General features: G+C 45.1%; 1 protein-coding gene across 4 annotated transcripts in view; it reads right to left on the bottom strand.

Annotated features, from left to right (window-relative positions):
• Positions 1-6,270: 6,270 nt before the first annotated feature.
• The window catches only part of MDGA2 (MAM domain containing glycosylphosphatidylinositol anchor 2), a 644,994-nt gene continuing 625,531 nt past the window's right edge, over positions 6,271-25,733 (bottom strand). For 2 of the 4 annotated variants that reach the window (XM_074956572.1, XM_074956573.1), the window contains exons 15-17: positions 25,219-25,349; positions 15,067-15,172; positions 6,271-6,691 (exon numbers count right to left, since the gene is read on the bottom strand). In XM_074956572.1, coding sequence (XP_074812673.1) covers positions 6,567-6,691; positions 15,067-15,172; positions 25,219-25,349 — 362 coding nt within the window. In that variant the 3' untranslated portion in view covers positions 6,271-6,566. Of the gene's footprint in view, positions 6,692-12,589; positions 13,114-15,066; positions 15,173-25,218; positions 25,350-25,733 lie in introns of those variants that run through there. The other 2 variants (XM_074956574.1, XM_074956575.1) reach the window with 1 other exon arrangement.

Below are 25,733 nucleotides of genomic sequence, written 5' to 3'. Positions count from 1 at the left end.
GGACAAGACTTGCAAGATCAGATACAGAGTGATCCCTTTGTGAAGAGTGTTCGTTCACAGGTAATTTTGTTGTTGTTGTTGTTGCCTTTTATCATTATTCTGTATGAGTTCATTCGAGAGCATAGTGCCTGTGTAGGACCCACAAATCTTGAAAGAAGTGTTGTGATGGGTACTGATCATTGTAGTCGTGGAGATATGTCCGCTGGGTTTTGCATCTGTTGTTCTGGCAGAGTCTGGGGCTGCTTTGAGTTGGTGTGTGCTGGTCTGTGGGAAACTTGCTTCTGATAATGAGCTTGGTGAGACTGGGGAATTGTTTGAAGGGCAGAAGACCAGGGGAAAGATTTATTTCAGGATGTGGTCCCCATCATATATGGGTCATAACTGTTTGATGATGCTCTGTATGGGTCCTAGTGTGAGGTGGTAGGCAACAACAAACTCAAACTGCACCACACCTTGAAAGGCAAGCCTGGGACCTTAAAATCTGTTTAAATACATGGTTTTTGGTGTCTAATAGAGTTATGAATTTAACACATTCTAGTGATGGTTTTATGGCCCATTACAACAATTAGTAACACAGCACACTGCCTGCTACCCTTAGTTGCACACTTCAAACCCCTTTATGCATAACGATCTAACTCCCAAACACTCACTTCAAGTGACCACTTCCTTCTGCTTAACAATCTGTTCCAATTTGTATTTAGCTCAGACACTTTGCTTCCTTCCCTAGGCCCAAAGAAGAGCTCCGGGTAGCTCGAAAACTTGGCCCTTCCCGCAACTGAAGTTGGGCCAATAAAAAATATTATCTCACCCACCTTCTCTCTTTCATGTCCTGGAACCAACACGGCTTCAACACTGCAACTCAATGTAATAGACATTTCTTCAATTATCTTTTGTGGTGGGAGTTGTAAAATACAAGTCAATATACTTCACATTTCTGGTTGTCTCCTTTTCCGTATTTCTCCTTTGTGGGAGAACAGTCAGAAGATCTGAGGAATGCAAGAGTTTTGGCTCCAAAGAAATCAGCTTTAACATTTCCACAAGGCAAATTTTGGCAGTCTCTTCAATTTTCACTTGTCTCCGTTGCTATATGAGCAAAGTTCGAGTGGTACATTTGCCTGAGAATTTGTTAACAATAAAGTCACTTCTGTAATGTATGAAATACTCAGAAGATAGAACTGAAAGGAAACTGGTTATGGGTGACCTTTTCATAGCGCATTGGTGAGTTCAGACTAGATGATGGTCAATTTGGAGCAAAACCAAAGCATATGGTACAAAGAACCAGCATCAGAAGAAAACCTACGAGAGAGGAAAGCAATCTCTTTAAGCTAATTTGCTTCTATGTAACACATTAAAAGTAATCAGTGATGGTGTTTTTTTCATTAGAACTGCCAACTACATCATGTTTTTCCACAGATCTCTTGTCAGGAGGGCCAATGTTCACCCTATATTTCAATCACTTTGGTTCATTGCGTCATAAACTTTTTAACACACTGAATTTCAAAATATGCCCCAGGATTATACATTGTTGAAATAATAGTCTTATGCTCAGTGAGTTGGGGGGAATAAGGTATTCCCCACCCACAGGACTCTGATTCCTTTTCTGAATACTCGATTTTGCAACCATTTCTTTCTGGGGTCGTGCTATTACACAACAAATATTTCTCCTAGAGATATGAATAAGATGCCATGTTAGAAAAATGAAAAAACCCTTAATTTACTATTGTTAAAGTTTATGTGTAAGTTGTTCTCAAAAAGCTCTCACCTGCAACCGGGCTGGCACTTCTCTTGTTTTGCCTCAGTTCCTTTGCACTTTTGACTGTAGTGTTCTGGAAAGCAATGGGGACATTCCCCTCTTGGATGCCTCTGTGTATGACTCTGTGTATGACTCATCCTATGATACATAAAGCATTTGCCCAGAGACACTGAGATAAATATACATTGTGTTTTATTAAAAAGCCTAGTCAGGTGTTATTCACTCTAGTGTTCTCCTCTGGAGTTGGATTTTTGCTAACCCAGGGATCCCAGTGATACAGCTGGGAAGCAAGACAATAACGTTGGCCTGGATCAGTTGTGCTCATAGCAAATCTCTGCAAAGAGGTCCCCACATTGTCCCATCAAGCAGGCTGGGCTTTGCCACCCTGTGGAACATGGTGTGGAGCGTGACTTCAATCCCAATGGACCCCAGGAGCTCTGCAGAGGCAATGCCTCCATGGTGGCTCTGGTCCCCAAGCCCCTCCTCCCGACAGCTATGGGGGACAGGGGAGGTCTCCATGCAAAGTTCAGCAAGGGTGACCAGATAGCAAGTGTGAAAAATCTGCACGGGGGGTGGCAGGTAATAGGCACCCATATAAGAAAAAGTCCCGAATATCAGGACCCTCCTTCTAAAATTGGGTCATCTGGTTGCCATAAATTCAGCCCCTGGTGGTTTTATTATTTCAGGGAAGTCTCCACAGCATTGGAGAGGGGATGATGCACATTCACCCCCAACCTGCCGAAACATACCGTCAGCCTCCTTCTCCTTTGGCTTCCACTCCCTTCCTGTTAGGCGTGCTCAGTCACAGAATGCCCTCTGCAAGGTTTGTAGAATGGGGGAATCGTGCTGTGGTGCCAGCTACCATCACCTGCCTTTCCCAGCAGGTGGGGAGATCTGGGTGTGGAGAGCCCGAGCTGCAACCCTGATTGGGGGGAGGGATAGCTCAGTGGTTTGAGCATTAGCCTGCTAAACCCAGGGTTATGAGTTCAATCCTTGAGGGGGCCATTTAGGTATCTGGTGGAAAAATTGGGGATTGGTCCTGCTTTGAGCAGGAGGTTGGACAGGATGATCGCCTGAGGTCCCTTCCAACCCTGATATTCTATGATTTGGGGATATGATTCAAGTCTTTGCATGGTAAGTGACTCTAGGCCACCTTGTGATACATGAAGGAAGAGGGCTTCCAGAGCCCTGCTGTTGAATTGGATATGCTCTGAATTTGTTTGCCAACCTCAGGTGGAAGGAAACTGGCTATCCTCCCCTTTTCTGTTGGCCTTTACTTGGCTAATCAATTAATGTGGCAGTGGAGTCCAGAATGTGAGCGTCCTTAGGACACTTTCCCAATGACTGGACTTGCTTTTGCTAAACATTCGAGTCAGTGGATATTAATTGGGGCTGTCAGATGGCAAAATTGGGGTCAGTGGGATCATCCCGGGTGAATTTTTGCCTGGAGATGACAGAGAACTCAAAAAGAATGTCCTACACGTGAGGGAGGAAATGCCACGGGTTCATGATCTGGGGGTTGGTGATCTCATCTGCATAAAGTGACAGCAGATTATTAATTTGTCACATTCTAATTCTTCCTGTACTACTGAGGTGAATGTTTTTGTACTGCAGTGGCGAATGAAACAGGTTATGGGGGTATATTTTATGTGTTCCATCCCAGGGAAAAGGATTAAGAAATTGCTGCCTAGCTTTGCTATTGCTCTTAGGAGTTGCCCACAAGTATGAGTCCAGCTGAAGCCCTGTTTCTCACAACAGCAAAGAGAGAGCCCTATTCTATCAAATCAAATGCTTTTTCTAATTCAAAACTGAGAGCCCATTAGTCTGAGGGAAAGGGATTCTCCTTAGAAATGGAGGTGGTGTACAACAGTCCTTTTAAATTAGAAAAAAGTTCAGATGAGCCTTCCTAAAATACAGCTATATTGGCCTTCATCTTTAAGGGAGGGAAGAATTTTAACTGTGTGCCGGGCCAGGACTTTCACTACAAAACTGGGATTTTACAGAGCTTAAGAAATAAGAGAAGTAAGGATAAGGCCATGTCTACACTACAGAGTTAAGTTAACTTATGTTACATCGACAACGATCATAAACCACTGTAATTACATCACTTGTGCATGTTCACACAACACTCCTTGTGTCGGCGGAGACCGTCCACAGTTGGTGCTCTAGCTCTGACAGAGAGAACAGTGCACCGTGGGTATCTATCCTATGGTGCAATCACCACCTTCACCCACGAGGAGTTCTGGGAATGATTGCAGTGCATCATGTGAGTTAGAGGGCTTTCCCTTCACCCTCTCCCCTAGTTCTTGTCACACAGACAGAAAGCAGAAGAGCAGAAGTCCAAAGTGTAGACAATGCAATGTTTATTGGGCTTAGTTTCCAGCAAGCGTGTCCATAATTCTGATGCTGCAGAGCCTTGTTTCCCAGTGTCCCGTCCCCCCCTCCTCAGGAGGCATAATTATACCTGAAATGCAGGACCACAGTCCCTCCCCTTACAATTTAGGGTCTTGTTCCATTTTGGGTCTGGGGTCTTCATCCCACCTCTTTGTCCCCCATGGGAGGAGTAAGGATTGAGGTTGTGCTCCGGTCAGGGATGGACATTTCTTTGGTCTTGTAGTATTTTATACCTTCCCACAAAGTCCCTTTGCCCCTCCCTACTGGTTGCTTGACTTTGCCTTGAGATAGGGGTTGAGGCAATCTTAACGTGTGCTCTGAGTAACACTTTCACTGCTCTAATCTGTTCCCATTGTACTAACAAATTCAGCTGACTAGGCAGAAGCAACATCACAGTGTCTTTGTTAGCCTGGGATAGAATTTTGGGTTTGACTTTGTTTACACATTTTGGTATAAGAATATCAAAAAGGACAAACAGACCTATATACTAACAATGTGGGTGGATCCTATGATGCAGTTTTCTCCGCCCCATAGTTCCCAGGGCTTCAAACTGTACTTTGCACCATTTTTCAACTGCCCCTGTAAACTTTGCACCTGCCATCTCTGCCTGAAAGCATAGCTCTTGAATTGCTCACCAGTCTTGTGATAAACATTATGAACACAACACAGCCAATGCTGCAGTATTTCATGAGGAATAGGAATCTGTGGTACCCGCCCAGCTGGGTGCCATGGAAACAATTCAAGATTGACGTTGGCATGCATGGAGCAGCTGCACATGGTGGACCATCGCTATTGGTCTCAGGAAACAAGCACCGAGTGGTGGGATTGGATTATGATGCAGGTATGGGATGATGCAAAGTGGCAACAGAACTTTAAAGGGCACAAAACTACCTTCCTTGAACTCTGTACAGAGTTCGCTCTGATCCTGCATCGCAAGGACACAAAAATGAGAGCTGTGCTAACAGTGGAAAACCATGTGGCAATCGCTGTGTGGAAGCTGGCAACTCCAGATTGCTACTGGACAGTCGCAAATCAGTTTGGAGTTTGAAGGCCACCATGTGGGTTGCAGTGATGCAAGTGTGGAGGCCATTAATCACCTTCTGCTACGAAAGACTGTGATGCTGGGCAATGTGCAGTAAATAGCGGATGGCTTTGCAGCAATGGGATTCCCTAACTGCGATGGGGTGATAAATGGCAGGCATATGCCCATTTTGGCCCCACACCATCTCACGAGAGAGTACATCAACAGAAAGGGTGACTTCTCTATGGTATTCCAGGTGCTGGTGGATCACCGAGGTCGTTTCACTGACATCAACTTGGGGTGGTCAGGGAAGGTGCATGACACACGGCTCTTCAGGAACACTGGCCTGTACAGAAAGCTGCATGCAGGCATCTTATTTCCAGACCAGAAGATTCCAATAGGGGATGTGGAAATGCCCATAATGATCCTGGGGGACCCAGCCTACCCCTTACTGCTGTGGCTCATGAAGTCGTACTCTGGAAACCTTGTCAGCAGCAAGGAGTGATTCAACAACTGGCTCAACAGGGGCAGAATGACTGTAGAATGTGTGCTGGGCAGATTAAAGGGTCGCTGGAGCTACCTTTTTGGCAGGTTAGACCTCAAAAAGGAAAATGTTCTCATGGTCATAGCAGCCTGCTGTGCTGTCTATAACATTTGTGAAGCCAAAGTGGAGGAAAAGTTTCCCTGGGGATGCAGTGCTGCGCTGGATCACCTGGCAGCTGATTTTGAGCAGTCAGACACTAGGGCTATGAGAGAGTCTCAACAGGGGGCTATTTGAATCAGGAAGGCTTTGAAGCAGCATTTTGACAATGAGCCCCAGTAATGTGTCTTTCTGTAATGAATTGAGCCAGCCATTGTTTACTTGCCACATTGAATGACTCCTGTAATGATTCCTGCCTGAGCGTTAACTGTAGTCTGCAAATGTGCTGATTTGCCAATTTGTATGCATTTCTGTTGCAACTGCAACTATGACGGTCACAAATAAAGAATCACTGTCTTGGTAAGACTAAATTTTTATTAAACAGCAATACACAGATTAACATTTCTTACGAGGGACATGACAGTGAGCAGCACTCTCTGAAGTGAGGATCTCACAGCTGTAAGTCCAGCTGTTGTTATGGAAAATGGCCCCAGAGGTGGAGTGCAAGGAGCACCGCAATGGGTCAGGAATGTGTTTGGGGAGGGCAAGGAAGGCAAAGGGGCATGGGCTGCAGGGGGAGTCGAGCACGCATGTGTTCTGCCAGCAGTGCAATTAGGGACCTCAGCATCTCTGTTTGGTCCTCCATGAGCTTTATTATCTGGTTCTGACCCTCTATGATGAGCCCCTGGCCCAGTCTCCTCTCCTAGCTATCCATTTCTAGTTTTTGATTTATTGTCTCTCTCGGAGTTCTGTGCTCACTATTGGCCTGATCTGACGATTGCAGCACTTCGCGAAATGTGCCCTCCTGACTCCTCCTCGTTCATCTCCTTATCTGACGGAGGCGCTCTGCTGGTTTGCTGGAGCCTGGCCTTCAGGGGCACATCTGCAGAAGTAAAAGAAACAATTCACAGAGTCAGTATTGTGGGTGCACTCACAGGTTTGAATCATAAAAGTTACATACACCTCTTTCTCACTTTCCCTTGGCAAGCATGCAGCGTGGCCAGAGCACTAAACATGGTGAGTTTGGACTGGGGGGCAGAAGAGCTGTGCAAGATGGGACAAAGGGTCTGGGTGATTTCAGAAGGGGACCGTTTTCCACAGGCGGGGGTGATCTAAGCTAATATCTCACTACTGTGGGTAATCGAGGATGCAAGGGTGCATCTCCTGCATGCTTCAGACCCGGTCCATATGCTGCTTCAGTTCTTCCAGAAGTGATTGCCAATTGGGGTGGCAAAGTTTCCTACCATGGGGGAAGAAACAAAGCAGCTCTGCCAAGGAACCTTCAGCAGAGGGCTTGCAGAGTATCTGCAGAAAAATTTCCTACAGATCTCTATGGAGGATTCCCAGGAGATCTTGGTGTGCATGAACAAACTTTTCTGCAGGGCCTCCCACTGCGCAGGCGCACAATCCCTTCTCCCACATACACCATGTAACATACTAAAGGACACCTCATGTAACAGCTACCTCATGTAACCGTGCAGGATTAAAGCAAAATGAGTACTAATCAGCACTCCCATCTTCTGCTTCAGGCACGCCAGAGCCGGAATGCCGGGGCTGGATAGACCCCGCTGAAGTCAAGGTCTTGGCTCAGCATGCCACCCAACGAGAATGTCGCCTGTCTCACATCCTCCTTCAACTCGACCTCCTCATTCACCATTTCATCCTTGGGGTTGACTCTGCTGGCCACTGCCTCCAGCCCCTGTGAAGTATCCACAGGACTCTTGGTGGTGGAAGTGGGGTCGCTGCCAAGGATGGCATGAAGCTCCTTGTAGAAGCAGCATGTTTTTGGTGCCTCACCAGAGCGACAGTTGGCCTCCCTTGCTTTCTGGTAGGCCTGCTTCAGCTCCTTGATCTTAGCACAGCACTGCTGCCTGTCCCTTTTGTGCTCCTCCTCACTGATGCCATGAGCAATCTGCTTGTAGGTGTGAAAGTTCCTACAGCTGGATTGGAACTGCAACTGCACAGCCTCCTCTCTCCACAGACCCAGCAGATCCAAGAACTCCGGCGTGCTCCAGGTGGGAGGGCATTTGCTGCAGAAAGCTCACATAGCAAACAGGAAGTGGAATTTCAAAAATTCCCAGGGCTTTAAAGCGGGAGGGGTGCATGCCTGTATACCTGGCTGCAGGGAAATAGAGTAGAAACTGCTTACCAGAGTGGTCATGATAGGCATTGTGGGAAACCTCCTGGATGCCACGCAGGGCAACATAAGCAAGAACCGCGTCTACACTGACAGTGCGTCACTCTAACTTTGACGCCAAAAGCTCTCTGCTGCTCATCGCGGTGGTTTTATTATGTTGGTGGTGTAGCACGGGAGTTAAACCAGCAGGAGGAGCATTGTTGTGTGTACATCGCCATGGTTTCATCAGACAAACCTGACTTTTGTCCACAGAACTGTGTAGCAGAGACAAGGCCTTAATGTGAGGAATGAGGCAATGCTTTAGCTGATAGGTGGTGTTTAAAGAGTATGGAATTTTGATTAACCAACTCTGTTACAAATCAAATGGACTCACTGGAGGAAGGCTGGTGAAACAAAGTGATGACAGAAGCCCATCGAGTTGCGAGAGGGAAATTGCATGTGTACATGGAAGGCTGTAAGAAGCCCCGTTAATGGCTTGAGGACTTTCAGCTGCAGTTTAATTTACATCCAGCTGACCAAGCAGTTCCTCTTCCAAGGTCTCTATTGGACATTTCAGGAGAGAGACCTCTGTGCTTGAGCATTATTGTGGGTTTCAGATTTATATGCATTTGAAAATTGTTCTGAAAAAGACTTGGTTGATATAAAGTGGGTTGAATGCAAAGAACCTATCCTCTAACCATAGGGTAGCTAAATTTTCTATTTTTATCCCACTACACACAGCCTCTTCGACCTGCTCTAATGAGGAGCAGTTCCATGCCTTTAGAGTCTAATTAATTTAGCTGGCTTGAGTCAATGTTGTAGGTAGCGAGATGCAGTGTATTTGCAATTTATTCTGCAGTAATTTGCCCCTACTTAGCCTATGTTCTTTTGTTTCCCCATGAGAAAAGCGGGTGTCCCTGGATAAAGCTGCCTGCAGGGGAAGAGCTGGGCTGGTATAATGAGATCAAATAACTTGATCATTTTATTTAGGATTTCATGTTCAAACTACGCTTTTTAGAAAAGATGCGGGTTATGGTGCCATTGCTGGGTATAAAAGGAGAAAGCGAATGGTGAATGCTAACAAGGCTCAGTCAGGACACGCTATTGTAGCCATTCTCACTGAAGTCAAGGGGAGTTTATTATTCAAACTTTGCTCCCCACCTTCCTCCATTTTTCTTTAATAGAAACATTACATATGAACTGACATTTTTGCAGAGTTGACATTTGTACAATTCATTTTCATGAGTCATTTAAAAATACACCAGAAACAGGATTAGATGGCTCAGGAAATTGGGTAATCAGATACAGCACCTTTCACTGCTCAGCCCCCACTTCAGGCGTGTCCTGCGTCTGCACAATAACCCAACGTCTTTGCCATCTCGTTGGTTTTCCAGTGGCTTACTGGAAACACAAATACAAGTCCAGTCTATTCTCAAGTAAATAATGAACAAGAAGATCCGCACTAACTCGTGTTCTCTTTTGCACCCAGACAAGAAGCAAGGATTGAAAATCCTCTCACCCCAAGAGTTGACCTCTGCAGGTCAAAGCTAAGACAAAGGTGTAGGGTAGTGCGGGGAAGCTGACTTAGTTTGTGTTTACGCTGCACTGGAACTACCAAAAGGACTTTGGTTTCTGGGGCTGTTAAACCAGAACTTTTTAATAAACATTCAACTCATTTTAAAATTGGCAGGTGCAAATCTGTTTGTATTTTTGGTTTACAATCCCAACAAAGAAAAACCCCTCATTTTTTGCCAACTATCTTGATCAAAACCATTTGAATGTGAATGGGCATTTTAAGAGCCTCTCCAAATTCTCTCTCTGCATTATTCTCACTACTTACGACAGCCAACCTCACGGACTGCTGCTGTTCACACGACACTATGACTGCTTAGTGTACGATGCTAGGAGCAGCTTCCAGGATACTTCTGCTTTCCTGTGCTGAAGAACAGGCCTCCAGATTTCAGTTGTATTTTGGTCTGGTTTTAGCAGTCATGAATTAGAGGAAAAGTGGCAAACATAAAGGGAAGGGAGCATGTTTTACTTTTAAAGGAGCACAGTCAATCTACAGAGAGCAAAACAGTCTGGATTTTATAAAACAAAACAGCAAAAGGATTGACAGCAATCTAGTGTGAAGGATAAACCAGAAAACAACATGCCAGATCCTCAGCTGATATGAATATGGATAGCTCCCTTTGTACTAGCTGAAATACCAGCCAAGTTTCTGGTCCCCCTGCTGGCAGTCTTCAGGGACAGCCCTGGGAAGTGTTTACGACCTCTCTGATGAGAGGACCACTGAAGCTGGTGCTCAGACTGAAAAATGTCCAAATGTGAGTCGTATTGCTTTCACGATGGCAGCTGACATACAGTACCTAAACATTAATGATGGGGGAACTGCAAAAGGTTCAGATGGGCTTGAAATAATGTTTCTGGAAACAGGGTTGGAAATCTTGCAAGGCAGGTTCTCTCCAAAGACAGGCATGCCAAAAATATGGAGAGAAAAATCCTCTCCGGTGATATGTCACTACTTTGACTTCTAGATGAAACCAGAAAGGGGAGACGTATGTGAACATTTTGTTCTTAACGTTATCAGAACTGTTCTGAACCTCAAAAGATACCAGGTGCAAGTTCTTATTGTTCTCCCATCCTTAATTAATGCTGATGCTCGCTAGCTGGAAATGTGTTTTATTGAAAAAGCATAAAAGGCCCCAACCACATGTCAATCCATGCTCAAAACTCCTACTTGATTTCCAAGTGGACTCCCACTCAGGCACTCCCATAGGACTAGCATATTACAAACAAGTGAAATCACTTACAAGAAGATAGTTGGCAGTACCCTTGGAAAATCCCTGTCCCTAAACGTCATGTAGTATTATGAAAACAACAAGGAGTCCGGGGGCACCTTAAAGACTAACAGTTTTATTTGGGCATAAGCGTTCATGGGTAAAAAACCCACTTCATCAGATGCACGGAGTGAAAATTACAGATGCAGGCATTATCAAGTGGCTTTTTACCCACGAACGCTTATGCCCAAATAAATCTGTTAGTCTTTAAGTTGCCCCCGGATTCCTTGTTGTTTTTGTGGATACAGACCAACACGGCTACCCCCTGATACTTGACACCATGTAGTATTATGGATTCAGACAGTGACAGATTACGACACAAGAAAGCAACTCTCGCTTACACCCTTTTCGTGAATAAGTGCACACAGCGCAACAAACACGCATACCACTTAGCATACCTTACCTGGAAAGAGGCTTTATTTAACATAGCTGTAAAATTATCTCTTCAGTTGAATTACTGAATTTGCACAAACATTTTTCTACAGAATAAAAAAAAATCAAGCCTTGTAATTGTTTTACTGCATCTTGTTGTGCTTTTTATATTAATATTTGCAAATGTTATATTTTGTCGTTGTTGTTTTTAATATTTGTATCCCAATTACTTGCATATCAGGTTTTTAATCCTAGGGTGTTGAACATATAATAAAATCATCATCATCATCTTGAGACAAAAGTCTTTTTTAAATGAAGTTAAAAGCGGAGATAATTTAAGGGAAAAGGTCTTCAAATTTTCATAACCCACTGTATAAGGGAAATTTACAATGCATTGGAAAACTGGCCGGTTAAAGGTATGGTAGGTACTCAGGTAGCTCAAAATCATTTTTACAGGTTGTTGTTTTTTGTTTTTTTGTTTGTTTTTTTTTGTAAAAGTGTCTTTTTTTAATTATGCTAAAATAATGTTTCACAATCTGCACAGAGTCTGACTAACGGGCAGAGGCATTATACCATCCATGTTTTGAATAAAGCCAGATTTGCAGGCCCCCCTGTGTGTTGGCGGCCCCCTTTTTGTGTTATTTTGTATGCACTGCAATCGCACACACACACCTTCTCGTCTCTCTAAAGCTCGGGCCAATTTCTTTTCAAATGGAGGTTAGAGTAAGACAATCCCTTTTGTGTTTTACCACCTGCTGCACTAAGTACATCTTAACAACCTGTTTCTCTGGTTGACCCACTTGAGCATCTGGAGAAAGAAGTACTGCTCCCGTCTCCAGGACCAAAGGAAGCTATTTTCTAATGGATAATAAGCTGAAAGGCCATGGCCGCCTGGAGTATCTCGTCTGAAAGGGTCTTACGCAGCAACTTCGGTCCATCCTTCTCCAGAAGCGGCTTTGTCTCCTTGCCTGCTGTTTGCACACTTCGGCTCTGTGGTTTGTTTAGAAAACAGTTTGCACAAACCACATTTTAGCAGTGCAAGCTTCTGTGTTGATTTTGTTTGTTTTTAATCAGGCTTGTTTCATTGAAGGCACTTGGTTTCCATGGCAATTTATAAAAGACGGTGGTTTGGTTTCTTCACTTCATTAGAACGGATGACTTAGCTGGGGAGGAAGGGTGTTGAAGTGGCTGCAAGCAAACTCGTTTAAGCCCGTGTCATATGTAATCCCAGGTTACACACCCTGGATAATAATGCATGCAAAAGGAGACAGCATACAGTTATCTAGCATAGCCATGAAAAAATGAAACATAAATGTCTTAAACATCTTTGATCGAGGGTTATTCTCTAGGGGAGGTGACACCCAAAGGTGAAAGGGCCTACATTTATTGAATTCTATACTAAAAACCTTCTTGAAGGGAAAATAAACGCCAGCTCTTCATATACCCTGTTTACAGTGAGGTGTTGTTTCTCTCTCTCTCTCTCGCTCTCTTTTTTTGGCAGGCCATTAGGTTTCCATGGTAACAAGCAAACTATTCATTTGAAACAAAACCAGCCATGACTTTGTGCTTTGACAAGGATTTCTATAGGTCTTTTTTTCAGAGTTCAACCAGATGACGCCGTATTTCTTATAGACCACAAAAGCACCTGAAGGTCTCTTTTACGCCAGATCGCTTTTCACATGTGGTTCAGAGTCAGTTACGCTCCCATGATGCCTTTTATCCCCAGTGCTTTTTTTTTTTTTAAATTTTTATTTATTTATTTATTTTAATGTTTTGAATCAGTCAGTGGAGGAATCTTTGGTAGTTTGTTTTTAAATGTCCATTTTACAAAGACTCTTTCTTCATGCCAATGCCTGGTGAATCTTTCATAGCCTCTGCCAGGATAAGGTCACCTTTGATGACTTAAGACAGACATGAGGAGGATCACTGGAAAAAGCCATATATGTGCTAATGTCCCAACAGCACCTGCTCGTAAATCTACAAAGAGTGGGGGAGAAAAAGAGTGGAATTAACAATCAGAGAATCAAGAGTTTACCACATAAGGGTAAATGGCACGCTGACACTGCACAGATTGAAAGATCCCGTATGGAAATGCAGAGCCTGGGGAACAGGATAACTCAGGGGTGCCGGCACCACCCCTCTGCCCCCCCCCGACACTTTTAAAAGTGCAAGGGCCATGTCCGCCTGCTTTTTAACATGGGCATATTTTGGGGGGCAGGGGACTGCGTTGCCTCGGGCAGATGCAGAGTGGCGCTGGGAGGGACTGCGCTTCACAATGTGGGAGGAAAGCAGCTCCCCCGCTGCAAAATCTAGCCCCTGCTGGTGGTGCCAGCCTCTTCCTGGTGCTTTCCAAAAGACCCGGTCCCTCTCAGGAGCCCTGCCCCTGCCCCACCTCTTCCCCCCAAGGCCACGCCCCCTGGCCAGGCTGGAAGTCGGAACTGGGCTGTGGTAAGAGCCACCAGGGAAGCCTGGGCTACTGTGGGGAGCCCTTAACCCTTCACCTGCCCTGTGTGGTGTGCCCCAGGGGGGCAGGGTCATGGGCTGGAGTCTGCTCTTGGGAACCCTGGCCTGCTGCCCAGGGCAGGTGGAGGGTCCAGAACTCCCCACAGTGCCCCGTGACTCTTACCATGGCCCAGCTCCGACTTCCAGCCGGGCCAGGGGGCGGGGCCTCGGGAAGAAGAGGAGGAGCAGGGGGCAGGGCCACGGAGAGGGACAGAGCCTCGTGGGCTCCCCACTTCCACCAAAGTTCCAGCGCTGTTGGGATAACTGGATGATATTTATTGATAAATAAGGGGACCAAGGTCAATCCTGGGCACTGAATAAGGCACAGGTCCTGTGAGAAAAATAGTAAGTGATCATATAATTAAAGACTGTATCATAAAAACCTATGCACAAAGTGTGTGGCTGGGGTGTGTGTGTGTGAATTAAGGTTTCACAGGCAGCCTACATTTGGGAATTTCCTAAATTTTGAGTGTTTGGCTTTGCAACCTTAAAATTCTTTTAGCATAGTTGTGAGCCTGTAATATCTATCTCTAGAATCATAGAACATCAGGGTTGGCAGGGACCGCAGGAGATCATCTAGTCTAACCCCCTGCTCAAAGCAGGACCAATTCCCAGTTTTTGCCCCTGATCCCTAAATGGCCCCCTCAAGGATTGAACTCACAATCCTGGGTTTAGCAGGCCAATGCTATCCCTCCCATCTATCTATCTATCTATCTCCTTCCCTCCCTTTATTCAGTCAGATTTATAAGTAGGGTAATGGAGATTTTTATGTATAATAATAATAATAAAACAAATAAATATATATGCACACACTCAAATGCACACACACACACACACACACACACACATATAATGTTTATTCATTGTAAAAGAAACGGAGATCTATACACTTTTAAAATTAAGTATGTTATTAATATCCAAATGTCTGTTGTCTAGGGGACAGATTCTGATATCCTGACTTCAGTACAGTCGTACCTGACTCCACAAACAATTCCACTGACTTCAAATGGAGACCTATAGAGTAAGGCATGGAACGATGGGATGGTGGCTATCAGAATCTGGCTCTATATGAAGAGAACTAGTATTCCTTTAATATAGACCAGTGCCATTATATACATGCTCTCTAGCTATACACCAGAGTGCAATTTCATGGTCCTGGCCTGCCTGCCTCCCATTTGGTTTTCCTTCTCTTTGCTGCCATTACATTTTAAAAAAAAATGTCATGCATTTTCATATTTGAATAGAGATATTTTGGCTCCAGATTTTGGTTCCAAGGAAATATTTAAAAATCTCCATCTTTACTGGGAAATATTTTGTTTTGTTTTCTGCACCACAGGGTCTGGTTTAGAACACGGCTCGCATTTACAGTGATGGGGAGAGGCATAAGTATCTAGACAGCTCATCACACTGTCTGGAGGGCCCACTTACTGTTGGCTGGCTGGTCTGCTTTCATACACTCTCCTTCCACAATTGATACATCATCAATAGCAATATCACCTTCTATGCCAGGACCTCGGATCCCTTCAAAAATGAGCTGCAAAAAATAAATACGATACAATTAGCAATACAGGGAACTCATGACAAATAGAAAATATTCAGCTCTAGTCACAGACACAAATTAATGTGGTTAAATTAAAGAGCTGTAGTTCATGACTCTCGATGTGCCTTCAATAATGTACGTACACCTGTTGAGCTTGCAGGCCAGCATCCCAGTAAAGGAGAAATCATTAGTGCAGAGTCTAGGCATATGTTAACTGTAACTTGCTTTGTTTACAAGTATACACCAGGCCTGGCACAGCATGCAGGGCTATGCTGTCTCCTAGGAGCCTCAGCCCAACACCAGCGGCTAGTTCCAGGGAGCAACTCTATCCCCCCGCAAAACAAAACACCTCAGCAACAACCAATGACAGCACAGCATGTCATCCCAAGACTGGACATTTGCTCGTCTGCTGCATAGCACCCGCGTCCCTCAATGGGCGGCACTATAGAAATAAAGGCATGATGGTAGTCTGGCACCATACAGTGAAGGTATGATGGTAGTCTGGCACCATACAGTAAAGGCGTGATGGTAGTCTGGCACCATACAGTGAAGGTATGATGGTAGACTGGCACCATACAGTGAAGGCGTGATGGTAGTCTGGCACCATACAGTAAAGGCGTGATGGTAGTCTGGCACCATACAGTGAAGGCGTGATGGTCGTCTGGCACCATGCAGTATAGGCGTGATGGTAGACTGGCACCATACAGTGAAGGCATGATGGTAGTCTGGCACCATACAGTATAGGTATGATGGTAGTCTGGCACCATACAGTGAAGGCGTGATGGCAGTCTGGCACCATACAGTGAAGGTATGATGGTAGTCTGGCACCATACAGTGAAGGCGTGATGGCAGTCTGGCACCATACAGTGAAGGCGTGATGGTAGTCTGGCACCATACAGTGAAGGTATGATGGTAGACTGGCACCATACAGTGAAGGTGTGATGGTAGTCTGGCACCATACAGTAAAGGCATGATGGTAGTCTGGCACCATACAGTGAAGGCGTGATGGTCGTCTGGCACCATGCAGTATAGGCGTGATGGTAGACTGGCACCATACAGTGAAGGCGTGATGGTCGTCTGGCACCATACAGTGAAGGTATGATGGTAGTTTGGCACCATACAGTGAAGGTGTGATGGTCGTCTGGCACCATACAGTGAAGGTATGATGGTCGTCTGGCACCATACAGTATAGGTATGATGGTAGTCTGGCACCATACAGTGAAGGTATGATGGTCGTCTGGCACCATACAGTATAGGTATGATGGTAGTCTGGCACCATACAGTGAAGGTATGATGGTAGTCTGGCACCATACAGTGAAGGCGTGATGGCAGTCTGGCACCATACAGTGAAGGCGTGATGGCAGTCTGGCACCATACAGTGAAGGTATGATGGTAGACTGGCACCATACAGTGAAGGTGTGATGGTAGTCTGGCACCATACAGTAAAGGCATGATGGTAGTCTGGCACCATACAGTGAAGGCGTGATGGTCGTCTGGCACCATGCAGTATAGGCGTGATGGTAGACTGGCACCATACAGTGAAGGCATGATGGTAGTCTGGCACCATACAGTATAGGTATGATGGTAGTCTGGCACCATACAGTGAAGGCGTGATGGCAGTCTGGCACCATACAGTGAAGGTATGATGGTAGTCTGGCACCATACAGTGAAGGCGTGATGGCAGTCTGGCACCATACAGTGAAGGCGTGATGGTAGTCTGGCACCATACAGTGAAGGTATGATGGTAGACTGGCACCATACAGTGAAGGTGTGATGGTAGTCTGGCACCATACAGTAAAGGCGTGATGGTAGTCTGGCACCATACAGTGAAGGCGTGATGGTCGTCTGGCACCATGCAGTATAGGCGTGATGGTAGACTGGCACCATACAGTGAAGGCGTGATGGTCGTCTGGCACCATACAGTGAAGGTATGATGGTAGTTTGGCACCATACAGTGAAGGTGTGATGGTCGTCTGGCACCATACAGTGAAGGTATGATGGTCGTCTGGCACCATACAGTATAGGTATGATGGTAGTCTGGCACCATACAGTGAAGGTATGATGGTCGTCTGGCACCATACAGTATAGGTATGATGGTAGTCTGGCACCATACAGTGAAGGCGTGATGGTAGTCTGGCACCATACAGTGAAGGCGTGATGGTAGTCTGGCACCATACAGTGAAGGCGTGATGGCAGTCTGGCACCATACAGTGAAGGTGTGATGGTAGTCTGGCACCATACAGTAAAGGCATGATGGTAGTCTGGCACCATACAGTGAAGGCGTGATGGTCGTCTGGCACCATGCAGTATAGGCGTGATGGTAGACTGGCACCATACAGTGAAGGCGTGATGGTCGTCTGGCACCATACAGTGAAGGCATGATGGTCGTCTGGCACCATACAGTGAAGGCGTGATGGTCGTCTGGCACCATACAGTGAAGGTATGATGGTAGACTGGCACCATACAGTGAAGGCGTGATGGTAGTCTGGCACCATACAGTAAAGGCATGATGGTAGTCTGGCACCATACAGTGAAGGCGTGATGGTCGTCTGGCACCATGCAGTATAGGCGTGATGGTAGACTGGCACCATACAGTGAAGGCGTGATGGTCGTCTGGCACCATACAGTGAAGGTATGATGGTCGTCTGGCACCATACAGTATAGGTATGATGGTAGTCTGGCACCATACAGTGAAGGCGTGATGGTAGTCTGGCACCATACAGGAAAGGCGTGATGGTAGTTTGGCACCACACAGTGAAGGCGTGATGGTCGTCTGGCACTATACAGTGAAGGTGTGATGGTCGTCTGGCACCATACAGTATAGGCGTGATGGTCGTCTGGCACCACACAGTGAAGGCGTGATGGTCGTCTGGCACCACACAGTGAAGGCGTGATGGTCGTCTGGCACCATACAGTATAGGTATGATGGTAGTCTGGCACCATACAGTGAAGGCGTGATGGTCATCTGGCACCATACAGTATAGGCGTGATGGTCGTCTGGCACCACACAGTGAAGGCATCTCAGATAATGTGCCATGAAAAAAGGGAGGCTTCAGCTAGCTATACGACTGGCTTAAACATGAGTTTGCCCTCTGCTGGAGGTCTCTTGGCATTAGAACTTATTATTGCACGTGACCTTGTTCCGGGGAAGACATGAGGGTGCGTCAATTAGACAGAGTTCAAAGAAACTCCTGGGTGAGATGAGATCAGTGGTTCTCCACTTTTCCCAAACCCGTTCCACCGATCACATTTCCATTCTGCGACACTCATCTAATCTAGCTGGGATCACACCGGGATCCCCTTGCTACTCAGCAATATGGAAAGGACGGGGTGGTCTTAACCCCCTCGCACCTGTTTGCAACCTGCCCCTGGTGGTCATTACCCCCAGTCTGAGAGAAACTTTGGAACAGGCTGGTGTTGTATTTAGACTTTCCTTCTGAGAGGTTCCAGAGAGTCACATGGACACTCATTCACCCACTCTCTCTTTCATTTGGGGTTCTGCCAGAATCTGTTTGGATGATGACTAGCTCCCTAAGACAAGCCTGAGAAAATATTCATTGCAAGTCACTGGAGGACATGACTGAGATTACGTCAGCACCACTGCTTATTGCGGCATATGTCCATCATGTTTTTTCCCAGGTTCATACACTAGAGGGGCCTGGTCTCTCAGGAAGCACTGGGTGTCAACAGCACTTCCCATTATTGCTTTGGTGAAGGAAATGAGCAGATCCTAGCTCAACGATGGATAGCGAGAGACTATTCCCATCCTTGCGATGGTTAGCAGTTCTCCAGTGTAGATGTTTCCCCTTGTTTTCAGGGCACCTTGAGAAAAAAAATCAGACTTGGTCCAGTGTGTTCTCAGAATATGAGAATGGTAATTGCCAACCAAGGACAGTATGTGGTTGACGAAAAAGAGAGCAACGTTGTGAGACAGTTAGAGGCAGAAATCTGTATTACTTTAGCTGGAGAGGAAAGTTATCCCAGTTTGGAGATGTCTGGCCTGTAGCAAGGTAGTTACTAATATTTGCCATAATGCCAGTTATTAATGATGGATTACTACAGTACTGCAGAAACATGAGAAAATGTATCCAATAGCAAACTTCCAAGTCTTTCTGTAAAGGTGAAGGGAATTATGCAACCCCTATTTTGCAAGCAATCAAATTCACACAGCTATCCTTTTGAAATGCTTTCAGTTAACAGAGATGACAGGTTTTAAACTTTCATCTACTACAATATACGTATGAAATTCAAAGCACATCATATGGAAACACTGTGGCACTGATACAGAAATTAACAATTGGAAGACATTTAATTCTATTTGGAGTAATACATTACATTTAGTAATAATCTAGTTACAGTACCGATTACAGAGAACACTTAGCCGATTCTGCTGCCACTGATTTCAGCAGCAGTTTTACCAGTGATTTAATAGGGCACAGGATTGAGCCTATCAAAGTTCTTTTGACAGGTTCCATCTTTTCTTTGCTCATTAATACAGTTCAGTCGGTATTGTTCAGTTAGAATGAGCAGCGTTCATTACAAATGTCCGGCAAGTCCTCAATACCCAGTGAAGCAGTGCACTGCATCTCGCAAGAGGTGCTCAGCACCGCGCATGGATGGACATAACCATATAAATAACATTCAAGCACTACGATGTGCCAGAATACCAGATCGCAAGACATTATGCTGTGTAGAGGCAGATTTTACTTTCTTTATTCCACTTGATCGCGTTACTCATGCCGTCAGCAGTAGACACATGTCCTACGTTTATTAAGCCAAATTCACCCTCTAGGCCAGTGCTACTCAAAGTGGTGGCCCGCGGACCGGTGCCGGTCCACGAGCCATCGGCTGCCGCTCTGCACGCACATTGGAAAAAAAAATTGCCAGTCCCCCACGTCAGAGAGCTTGAGAAGCACTGCTCTTGGCTGTTGACGCTACGGCGGTAGAGTGGCCGGGCTCGGGGATGTATTTAAAAGCTGACTGGCGTGCCTTAAGTCACACTGCAAGTTCTGTGCTCGCAATGCTAAATAAACTGGAAAGCAGCACATTTGTAGTGCATCCTTATTCCATCCTTATTTTACTGAAGTGTGATATTGTAGGTTAATTACTGTAACAAGGCAGGCATTAGTGTAACCAGGAACAGTAACTGGCAGAACAGCAAGGTTTTCCATTTTTAGCCCACTGTCTGAAAACAGTGTTTCCAGTAATTACCCTCTCATCACATTTCCCCCACTCTAACACTTATAATGGAAAGTATTCAGCTTGAAAGGAAAATATCTTTCTCCTCTTTTCTCAAAGTGCTGCTCACCTCCCTCTCTTGGCAGGCTGTACAGAACCTATCAACCGGGTTTAAAATCAAATCTCTCCTGGTTAGGACAAGCACTGCTTCAAGACACCAAGAACTCTATAAACAAACATACAAGCGGTTGCATTTACTTAAAATCTGCTTTTGGCAAGAAGCTGCACAGGTTTCAAAGATGGTTCCCTGTTAGCCAGGTTGGCCACTGGCTCCAAAGAAATCACAGCAGAAGAGTATTGGCAATGCATGAAGCGCAGCCTAGTGTGCAGCTCGTAGTTACTTGCAGGATGTGCCAGATGATCACAATCCCCTACCAGTCTCTAGCAAAAGCTATTATCTGTGCCCATGTAATTTTACACAGCTGTTGTTAGAAATGCTGCATTTAAGCAGAAGAATAGCAGGGCTTACAAATATACTGAAGGCCACTTTACTCTCTTGACAAGTAAAATGGAAACTATGCCTTATATCTTCCCATCGATCCAGGGAGCCTCAAAGGGGATTTCGCTTTTAGTTGCTTTTTCCAATAGATGTCAGGCGGGGCGTACTTCAATGGAGAGACTCCTGAATAGAAGTAGAAACCAGCCCACTCAAAATCCCACGTCCGAATGCCCCCAAACTTGGCAAAGATTTCAACCTGGATCTAAATGTTCATGCTCCGAGCATCCTTAATTGGAAGGAATGATGCAGTGGGGCTCATCTTTTATCCTGAGGGCTAGTCTACACTGGCAACGTTAAAGTGTGGTCACAGCAGAGTGCTGGGGGAGAGCTCTCCCAACGCTCTAAAAAACCACCTCCACGGGGGGGCACAGCTCCCAGCGCTGGGGCACTGCCTACACGGGTGCGTTACAGCCCTGAAACTTGCCGCGCTCAGGGGGGTGCTTTTTCACACCCCTGAGCGAGAAAGGTGCAGTGCTGTAAAGTGCCAGTGTAGACAAGCCCTAAGTCTTCTTGGCCTTCTTTTATTCCCAGGGCCCAAGTAACTATTGTAGTCAGCTTTGGAGTTTCTTGCCAACATTTCATTTGGGTCTAAGATGATGATGTTCTCAGCCTGTTTCTAGTAGCTGAAAGTCAAAATAATGAAAAAAGCTATCATTACTGGCATCCTTGTCAGGGGGCTAAGTACAGAGGACATGGACTGATGGGAATGAAAACTAAGCCACATCCATAACCCTAGAGATGACATGCAGCTTAAGTGCTTGCCTTGGGCAACCCCTGTGCTGTATCTGTTCTGTGGAGAAACAAAGCATTTAATTCCCCAGGGCAGTCTGTCCATCTTTCACAGTATGTCAGTCTGTTCCAGACACTAAAATTCACTTTATTTGTGTGTGCGTGCATGCTATTTGTTTATTTATTGACAGATCCATCCTTTAATGTAAAATATCCATTTGTTTCTGAAGAATTAAATGAATCGTGCTCATTATTCTGGACTAAATCACAACAGAGGTTTATAAGTCTAATTAGATGTTGGAAGGATGAAATCTTGCCTGGCTTTGGATAACTTCCAAAGCAGTAAATTAGGGAGATAAGGTGAGTGAGGTAATACCTTTTATTGGACTAACTCCTGTCAGTGAGAACATAAGAACGGCCAAAATGGGTCAGACCAAAGGTTCATGTAGCCCAGTCTTCTGTCTTCTGACAGTGGCGAATGCCAGGTGCCCCAGAGGGAATGAACAGAACAGGTAATCATCAAGTGATCCATCCCCTGTCGCCCATTCTCAGCTTCTGGCAAACAGATGTTAGGGACACCATCCCTGCCTATCCTGGCTAATAGCCTTTCATGAATTTATTTAGTTCTTTTTTGAACCCTTTTATAGTCTTGGCCTTTACAACATCCTCTCGCAAGGAGTTCCACAGGTTGACTGTGCATTGTGTGAAAGACAAGAGAGACTAGCTTTGGAACTATATAGAGCGCTTCAAGTCACCTAAAGAAGAGCTCTGTGTAAGCTCGAAAGCTTGACTCCCTCACCAACTGAAGTTGGCCCAATGGAAGATATCACCTCACCTACCTTGTCTCGCTAATGTCCTAGGACCAACATGGCTACAACAACACTGCACAAAGCTAGTTGGCACAGGCTGCCCAGGTGCCAAACAAAGTCACATTAAAACAGATGCAACCACTAACTGAGCATTTTCAACTTTGCAGTTTGGGAGGTGAGGGGGGTCAAAAACTGAAAATGTTCACTGTTTAGGTTTTCCAACTAAACATTTCAAGAAAAGCAAGCACTCTCTGTGAAAATTAAATTTAGTGGAAAATGTTTCCCTCGAAAAAAGTTGAGATGGAAACGTTTTGACCAGACGTAAATATGACATTTCTTTTACTTGTCTTCCTGGGCCTAGGTTTTTTCATATAAGAAATAAAAAAAACCCTGTAAAAATCAAATCAACAAACAAAACGAGCTAACTCAAGAACAAACAAAAAACTCTACACAGAGTTGTAACCTAAAAAGAGAGAAGAGTCAGAGACCCAGTGAAACCCACTAGGAACGTGGCTAGTGCTATTGATATTACGTGAAAGGCATTCGCATATGGTGGTGGTGGCAATATAAAACTCTACGACAGACATGAAGACAGTAACTGCTGGTTTTTGCGATATGAATCCCTATGGGTGCTCCACTTCAGGTGCGCCTGTGCCTCCCGAGCCCTTGATTAGAGAGTTTCCATTAGCGGTTTGGCCTGTGCATATTCCCTCTACCGCCTCATGCCAGACACCACGGCTGTATAGGCATGTTGGGCAAAGCACCTTCAGTTCCTTCTCCGCCTCCTTCACATCCCGTAGAGAACAGTCTGAAGCAGAGGGGAAGGAGGGCGGACAGTGGAGCACCACAGGAGGACACCTCTTGAAGAACCCCAGGTACTGTACAAGGTGAGTAACTTCCTTTTCTTCTTTTTTGAGTAGTCCCCGTGCCGTGGGTGCTGCACTTCAGGTGACTTCGGAATTGAGACTAGAACCGAAGATAGTACTTAAGTACCAAATGGTGCATTGGACTGGCAGGGAGTAAAGTGTAAATATTTTGAAAGTGTATGAGGCCCAAGTCGCAGCTGTGCATATATCAGATACTGACACGTTCTTAAGTAATGATGTGTTGCTTGTGATGTGATCAAATGTGCTATCACCGGCTGTGGCGGAAGAGCATCATAACAAATGATAGTACCTCCAGACAGCCATCTTGATGGTCTCTAAGCAGAGATCATGGACCCCTTGGATCTATCCACGAAGGAGATGAACAGCCTGGGTGACTTTTCAAAATGCTTGGTCCTATCAATGTGGAAAGCCAAAGCCCTTTTAACATCCAATACATGAAAACAGGACTCCTGCAGAGAACTATGTGGCTTCGGAAGAAACACTGGTAGATGCATGGAATGGTTAAGATGGAACTCCGATAGAACTTTAGGTAAGAATTTAGGGTTTTGATGTAAAGACCTTTTGTCCTTGAAGAAAACTGTAAAGGGGGGATCTGCCATCAAGGCTCCAATCTCCCCAAACCTACAGGCCAATGTGATGGCTACTAAAAAGGACATCTTCATAGATAAACTGAGCAGAGAACAGGTTGCCATTGGTTCGAATGGAGATCTCATCAGGTATCTGAGTAGCAGGTTGAGGTCTAAGGTTGGAGTAGGGTCTCTAATCTGGGGGTAGAGATTCCTGAAACCTTTAATAAGCATAGATGATACTGGGTGAGCAAATATGGAGACAGTCCCCACAGTCTTTGCTCTCTCCACATTTTCTAGTTTACCACCTCCTCCATGTAATCCTTCTCTCATTGTTTTCTTCCCAGCGTCTTCCATGCTGCCTTTTATATGCTTGGAACAGCCTCTAGGAGCACGGGCATCAAATAACTTTCCTTCTATCATTGCCCTTTACTTTGGAAATGAAAAATTCAGGGTCAGGACCAGTAGTAATTGCCAATCCATGTTTTCAGGTTAGCAGACTTGGAGGTGCATACGTTTTGGAGCCCAGAACAATAGTGCCTAATCATCCTTGGTGAGTAGGATAGCTTTAAAGATATAAGGTTCATTTGTGCAACTTTTATGCTGGAGAGGAGTTTCTCACTCAAGCAGTTATACTGAGTTCACTGGGCCCATTCATGTCACCAACTGCTCATCGTCATGAGTATGGATAGCAGAGTTGGGCCCATAAAACCACACATTTTTTGCAGAAGTCTGTACATATCTCATGATCAAATCAAGCACAAAGTTTGTGAAAACCTGCGGCAAGCTGTGTAAGTCTAATGAATGCTGTGTGTATCTTTGCAAAGTCAGGAATATTCTACAGGGAATACTGTTCCTTTGTCACCTAATTGTTACCAAAGATTCAGAGATAATTTATTTTTTTGTGGCGAGAGCATAAATTTCTAGGGATCTGATTGTGTATTGCTCCTTGGTCCCCAGACAAATTACACATGAAGCAAACTTTCTATTCAAGTTGCTCAGCTGAAAAAAAAACGTTTTACATAAACTGATAGCACCATTCCCAGCTGAAAACAGTTTACTATTCCAGCTAGTGGTTGGCATTCTGACATTAAATATGCATTGTTAATCTCTGTGATCTGCACCTATTTACAAGAGGGAAAGCAATTATCTGTCCAGAAAGCAGCTTTCAGAGCTGAAATGAAGCTGTGAAATGCTGTGTCAAAAAAGCAGAAATGTAAACAGGCCACTTGCTTGATTTCCCCCATCAGTGTCAAAGAGAATGCTCTATTTCCAGTGTATGACCAGATAGCTTTACTCTCTTCTGCCTTACCTGAAATGAAGTGGTGGGGTGTATATTAACCCGGGCCTGGTTCCAGTGTTGTCCCTTATTCCCACTTGAAGACCATACTGGATTCTCTGTCGTGGTCTGTCCCTTTAACCGCAGGTAAACATTCAAGCTTCCTATGAAAAAACCCAGTAACAACGTTAGTCAGTTTGGTTCTTTTGCACAGATAGTTTCTTTGTTAATAGTGTTCAGCTGTGTGCAGATTCCAGTGCAGACACTCTTTGCTACAGGTAACAGTCTGCCTTGATGCTTTGACCCCTCCCTTAGGCATTTGCCCCTTTCCCATTGTGACACACTGTACCTCAAAGTAGCACCCTGGAAGCCCCATATTCACCACTGACATATGATTATAGGCTTTGTACAACGCATGGCTTGTGAGGTATCATTTTAAAAGTCTTGATCTGTTGAACCTTAATATCCCGTTGGATGGTCTGTGTTGTCATTGTACGTGAAGTTATGACGTTTTGCTATATGTCCTACTGAAGTACCTTGTGAGGTTG

The sequence above is a fragment of the Natator depressus genome, chromosome 6 (assembly GCF_965152275.1).
Source record: "Natator depressus isolate rNatDep1 chromosome 6, rNatDep2.hap1, whole genome shotgun sequence".
NCBI lineage: Eukaryota > Metazoa > Chordata > Testudines > Cheloniidae > Natator > Natator depressus.
This window is presented reverse-complemented; position numbering and strand designations above follow the sequence as displayed.